Source organism: Pleurodeles waltl, chromosome 1_2 (genome assembly GCF_031143425.1).
Source record: "Pleurodeles waltl isolate 20211129_DDA chromosome 1_2, aPleWal1.hap1.20221129, whole genome shotgun sequence".
Classification (NCBI taxonomy): domain Eukaryota; kingdom Metazoa; phylum Chordata; class Amphibia; order Caudata; family Salamandridae; genus Pleurodeles; species Pleurodeles waltl.
Genome location: NC_090437.1, coordinates 328210969 through 328217284, shown reverse-complemented (window position 1 = coordinate 328217284; position 6316 = coordinate 328210969). Strand labels below are relative to the sequence as shown.

The 6316-nt window shown below is 47.1% G+C and overlaps 1 protein-coding gene across 1 annotated transcript in view; it reads left to right on the top strand.

The window, feature by feature from the left end:
- Positions 1-995: 995 nt before the first annotated feature.
- Positions 996-6316, top strand: part of LURAP1L (leucine rich adaptor protein 1 like) — a 99033-nt gene continuing 93712 nt past the window's right edge. The window contains exon 1 of the mRNA XM_069239049.1: positions 996-1638. Coding sequence (XP_069095150.1) covers positions 1429-1638 — 210 coding nt within the window. The 5' untranslated portion in view covers positions 996-1428. The remainder of the gene's footprint in view (positions 1639-6316) is intronic.

Sequence of the window (6316 nt, the reverse complement as noted above, 5' to 3'; positions counted from 1 at the left end):
CTAGCGCCCCCCCAGGGTGCCTTGGGTAGGTTGGTAGAGTTCAAGGGCATGGGGTGAGCTGATTGGCCAGATCAGCCATGGGTGGTGGAGGGGTTAAGTTAATTTTCTCAGTGGATTGTTGGCACCTGCCATTTTAATGGTGCCCACTGGCTGGCAGGATAGTGGTCTTTAAAGTGCCCCATCATCCCACCCCCGTTTCTTATTCTTTGATGAGGCAGGTTGTAGTTGGGGGGAGTCATTTTCTCTAGGATTGTCGGAGTTTGGGTAGGTTTTGTCACTGACTGTGAGCAGGTGCAGGGTGGGCGTTTATATGTTTAAGACGTTATTGCACCAGAAAAGTTGGACAGTTTAAGACCTAGTTGAGATTTTGGGGAGGAGCGAACAATTGGAAGAACAGAATAAAGTCAACAGCAAATCCTTGATGCAAGATGTGGGGTTGCAGAGTGGCCTGAGTGGTGATTGGAGGTTTGACTGATGGGTTTGTGAAGGGCGTTTTAGGGAAGTGGTGGGGTAGGTGGATAGTTATGGAAATGTATAGCAAGGCCAGGAGAATGCTAGGATGTAAGACGTTAGAGCCAGAGGTGGTGGTGTTAATAGGAATGCACCTGTCTCATTAAAGTGGGCTTTTCCACACTGAGAGTCAGTAGTTCATGGGAGTGTCGTCTCGCTCAACTGCTATAGGATGAGCTGACATCACTGGATTCGCTCCTCGGTGGTGAGCACTGAAAGATGGCAGGTGCAAATGGTCAATGCATTCTCGCTCTCCTCCTTTCGCGTATTTCCCCTTCACTGGTAACACCATGTTGCTGGCCTGTCTTGTCCCTGGTGTGAACCCTGCGGTAAGGGCTTACCAGAGAGCCTCCCTTGTACTCCTAGTACGCCGTGTGCTACTTACTGGGAGGGGTCGGCTCCGTCTCCTCGCCCGGGCCCGCCCTCTGCTCTGTGTATTACCATATAGGAGGCGGACGCAGAGTACTGCACCTGCCAGCGGCGGAGTTTAAAGTTTCAGCGTCTGCGGGAAAGCGGCTGAATGTTTGCCCGAAAAGAGGTGGAGGGAACCCTGGGGGAGAGCCGCCCCGCCGGGCCTCGGTGAAACAACGAAGGGCAGAGGTGGTGACACACAAGAGGGAGTGGTAGTGTACGAGCACAGAAGGGAACGCTGAGTTCCTGCAAAGAACGTCTCTCTGCGTAGTAAAAACTTCGGGCAGCCTGACCTGCGGTCTGCTCAGGAGCCGGGAGCAGCTGCGCTGCTACAACCGGCGTCTGCAGATCAGAGGCGCCGCCCCAGAGGGATCCAACGCGAGCTCTGCGGCGCTTCCTGTTTCAAGGATCGAACAGGCGCTACAGACTTGCATTCCTGCCGACCTTCGCGGCACACACTGCGCTGCTCTACGTACACTTAGCATTAGATTCTCGCCAGCGCCTGTTATGGAGGAGGCGCCTGTCCCTGACCTGAGGGATGTGGAGCTGAAGCTGGGCCGGAAGGTGCCTGAGAGTTTAGCCAGGTGCCTTCGGGATGATCAAACGACCTTCCGGTTAAAGGGTCCCGGGGAGAAGCGCCCTAGTCTAGCCGAGGGCCCAGGTGATTGCGCCTTAGAAAGGCTGGAGGCTAAGATCCACCTGCTCAAGCGCGAAATGGTGAGTACTATCTGTTCCACGCAGATACTGACAACGCCCCAAGGGGGCGCCGTTCCCTGAGATTCCTCGCAAGAAACAAACTCCGCTCCGTTGCATTTCTGCAGGTGTTCGAGCTTTCTCAAGATTTTGGGTTGGCTGCAAACCAAGGTTGCTGTAGCGCGACAGCGTTATAATTTCAGAACACACCTAGTCTAACCCATTGCTATACTGTTGTTGCAAGTTACTTTGAGAAAAATACAACGTAGGAAAATTCCATGAAATTGCTTTTATTGCGAAGTTATTTGCAGCGCCCTCGTACTCCTAAATGCTGATCGGCAGGGGTCGAGGCTGCTTTTGCAGTGAGTCATTGTCAATGTTCCTGCAGTGATGTCGGGAGTAGGTTGTCGCCAGTTGGGATACTAGTCTCAGAGTTTAGAGATGTACTACTACTAAGCGTTACCATATTTTGTATTTTAGAATTTATATAGCGCTTAATTCCTTCTATGTGAGCCTCTTAGACACATACTTTCACCGGTAGCCTATGGTGGGTGGTAGGGTGTTGTCTTTTCCGTTTATTCTGTGTGGAAAGTATTTCAGTGTCCTGCGTGGTGACTACTACGGTGCTGTTTCATGGTGTGGGAGCAGCACTTTGCAGAGTGATGGATTAAGAAGTGTGATGGATAGGTGCACCGTTTATGGTTTTCAGTAAACTGGGAGCTATGATTCGCTCCCCATCTGCATTTAGGGGATTAGTCCTGTAGTTTACTGCATTGGCAAAGGCATTCTGGATTTTTTAAATTTATGTTTATTACTGTAACCAGACTTAAGTAGGAGGGAGAGATGGTCAGGAGCTCTGCTGGGATGGACGTCATCACAATCATCCATTGCACCATTGTCATTGAGAGGTCAAGAAGTGGTCTTAGCACGCCGTTAGTTAGTGGGCTAAATTGGAGATCTCCAGTGGTATGTGGCAGGTCGCTTCGTTTATTCCATGCTTGATTCAGATGAGGATGATGGTCGGTTTGTTGCTGTGGAATTGTACAGTATTGGGTGATAAGCCATGTAGCAGCCACGTTTGTGTATGACGAGCAGACGTGATCTACAAGGGCAGAAGCAGTGCTTAATTTGTAAACAAAAACGTGCCGGTGCCCAAAGCCCTCATTTTAAACACGCTGGCCGCTGCAATTAAATGTTGCCTTAGTATTCCCTGTTCGCACGTAATCCTGAAGCCACCTCGGGCCTCTTCAGTCCATTTACAGCCACTCCTTGCCCCTTCAGATCACTCTTGAAGCTTTCTGTTTTCTCCCATTGTGAAGCTATTTCGTTTTTCTCTTGCTTAGTCTTTCCCATATGTATCTTGCTGGCAGCTTGAGGCAGGAATATTAGTGCCGGCCCTCAAAAACAAGTGCAAGCACAAATTAAGCACTGGCAGAGGAGACTACAGCTCCTGACAGTGAGCAACCGCAAGGGGCGCTGCTACTGCCAGTGAGAGGTACAATCTATTGTCAGCTGGCATGCCAGCGGAGTGGCACTGATGCCGATGAGAACCATAGTGTGTGCGTGAAAGTGAGACCACTGTAGTAGGTGCCGCTGCTCTGAACAGGATGTTGGGTCTGCTGTCAGTAATGTATACGCTCCCCATCCTTGTGGAAAGGTGATGCAAAAGTGAAGGGTGTCTGAGCGAAGTTCGAATAAAGGATAAACTCTCCAGTGGGGGAAGAACGCGCTCCAATAACAAATTACTTCTCTGGGCCTCACAGAGGCATTGCCTCGCGCCCCGTATTGGGGGGCCTTTACAGCTCGTCAACAGTATGCCTAAAGTTTGTGCCTTGTCTTCGAGAACAACAGACCTTTATTTGTCTTGCCGTGCCCTCGGACAGTGAGGAGTTTTACGCGTGCTTGAAATGTACATATACACGTGTAGGTGCTCGCTGTTCCAGAGTACCAGTTTGGCACTAAGGAATACAAGTTATCTCCTATTAAAAGTACTGCACCTCTGTTAAAAAAGTGCAGGTACTCTCCATTTCTGCTTCACGAAGTCCAGGTACCCGCCCTTTAATGCGCTACTACTGTTGCAAGCCGTACGCTATCACCCTACCCCCGTTGTAAGAGGTTTAAACTTGTTTCTTGGTTAACATTGTGACTGTTTTTTTCCGGTATAAAGCCGGACAAGAAAAATGCATTATTGATAATTCAACGGAGGGAGAGCGTGGTCCAGTTTCCTCTTCCTTGGCGCGTGCACATGCAGCTTCAGCGCCAAGTCTTACATCGATATCTCTCAAGAGAAAGGGAGCGACCACCGTTTTCCCACTAACTCAGCAAAAACTACCCTTTATTATTTATCCAGCACCAGTACAGTTGAATATCACCAGTTGTTTTCAAATAAGATTTATTTTGTCATCTGCATAATTTGAGGAAATAATTGTATTATAAATAAATAGACGTTCCTTAAATTTCTAAGTGCTTGCTTTCAGAAGGGTTGTTTTTTCTGCTCTGTAATGACTTTAGTATCACAAAGGCCTGTCGTGGTTCACCATCTCCAAAGGTGATGCAATGAGGCCCCTTTACAATCTAGTATGTTGGTGCAGCTTTTTTATTGTTTATGAAATTGCACACTTGAGACATTTTTGCGGATGTCTTTTACCTGCATGTTGTTTTATATTTTCATTCTACTGGCCTTAATTCATAGGCCCTTTCTTCAATGAGAGTGTTCAATTAGGATCTCCTCACCTGAAGAGGTTTCTTTGCAATTTGTAAGGTATTCTGATGTGTCGGCGTTTTCCATACCTTTGTTTTCCTTTTTTAAATAAAATGTTGTCGGCAGTGGTAAATCAGAAATCATCGAACTTAGGGCCAGATGTAACAAAGGGTTTTTCCCATTCTGTGTCAATGGGAAAATGTGTTCGGACATATGGCCCTTAGTGTAGTGACTGTCCTAACAAACACATCTTTTCAAACCTTTTACATTTTATATGCGCACGCATTCAATTATGTTATTCTGTGTACAGGGTGTTTGCCACAACTTAACCACAGTTCCGTTAGATAACGTTCTATACTTTTTATCACAATAATATCTCCTTAGCTAGCGTTCTCTCCAGCACGGGAGCATGCAAAGAACCATGGCATAGAGGGAGCTCTGTAGCAGACGGCTTTATTCCTCTGCATACTATCACACACTGCATTCTGATTACGTCATTACCATTAAAACCACACCTTAAACCCCTCCGTGCAAGTTATGTAATTCCTCTATTGAGTGTGTAGAACTGCAAGGGTCCTAGTGCACGGTCTCACAGCACTACATCTCGCCCCTTGTTAAATAAAAGGTACAAACAACAGTTGAATTATATTTCTTCAATAAGCCGTCAAGACACTCATACTAGTCGGCCATATCAAGCGGTAGCAGGTAATTGAGATGCACTCTGGTTTTTCATCGAGGGCACCGGTTCTGATGCTTGATCTGAGCTGTTAGGCAGGGTTGCCTCGTCCATATTTACAGGAGCTGACGAACAGCGAGGTAGGTGCTTAAAATGTGACGAGTCCCTTGTGATGGACTGTCCGGAATGATGTGCTGTCACCATGTGCCCTTTGCACATCACCACCGTTAGAGGATCTACAGCAAACAAAGTGTCTGTTTTCTACTTTTGCTTCTGTTTGACCAGGACCCATTCACCTTCATCAAAGACTGTTTCTCGAGCTTGTCCATGCGGTCAGCATATGTTTTAATTTTACACTTTCGATAAGTGTCTGTGACACAAAGTTTATTGACATTCCAAGGTCAGTCCTCTATCCACTGTGGCTCTCCCACATATCAAGGTGGCAGGACTCTCACCAAATGTGGAGTGATGAGTTGAATGATAGGCACAGAGGGCTCGACAAACAGCCTGGTTTGACTTGATTCCCTCCAGCGATGCTCGTTGAGTGACTCTTTTGAGGGTACCCATAAATTGTTCTACAACACCATTCGCTTGGGGCCACAGAGGTGTACTCTTTTGATGCTTGACATTTAGTCTGATCAGAAGCTCCTTGAATTATTTGCTATTAAATGACAGACCATTGCCAAATTTGACAATGTCTGGGATATCCCACGTTGCAAAGATGTAATCTAGGTTCTCAATGACCTTGTCATGAGTTGTTGATGTTAGCTACTTTACCAAAGGAAAGCCAGAATAGTCATCGATGACTACCATGAAATGATGTCCTTTCCCTAAGGGCCCAAAGAAATCAACTGCAACCCTTTGCCAGATGTGTGCAGGAAGGTCAGACATTGTCAATGGATGTTGCGTCACATTTGGTGAAAGGCAGTTTCCCCACGCACTCTCTTAGTTCCCTCTCAACTTGCCCATCTAAGAGTGGGACCCACACTTGGGGTCTGATTATGACCTTGGCGGATGGGAATGTGACGGATATCCCGCCTGTCATTTTACAAGTTCCATAGGATATAATGGAGCTTGTAATATGGTGGGCGGGATATACGCCATGCTTGTGACAGAGTATCCCATCCGCCAATGTCGTAATCAAGCCCTTTGTCTCTTGGGGACCTTTTGGTGGCTACAGTGCCACGATTCCCGTAATGGGCTAGTTCAATCATTTGCCGTCTTAGGCTTTCAGGTATGACAATTCTCAAGCCTCTCAATACAACACATTCCTTTGTCACTGACAGTTCATCCTGTACATTTTTGAATTTTCAAATTTCAACATG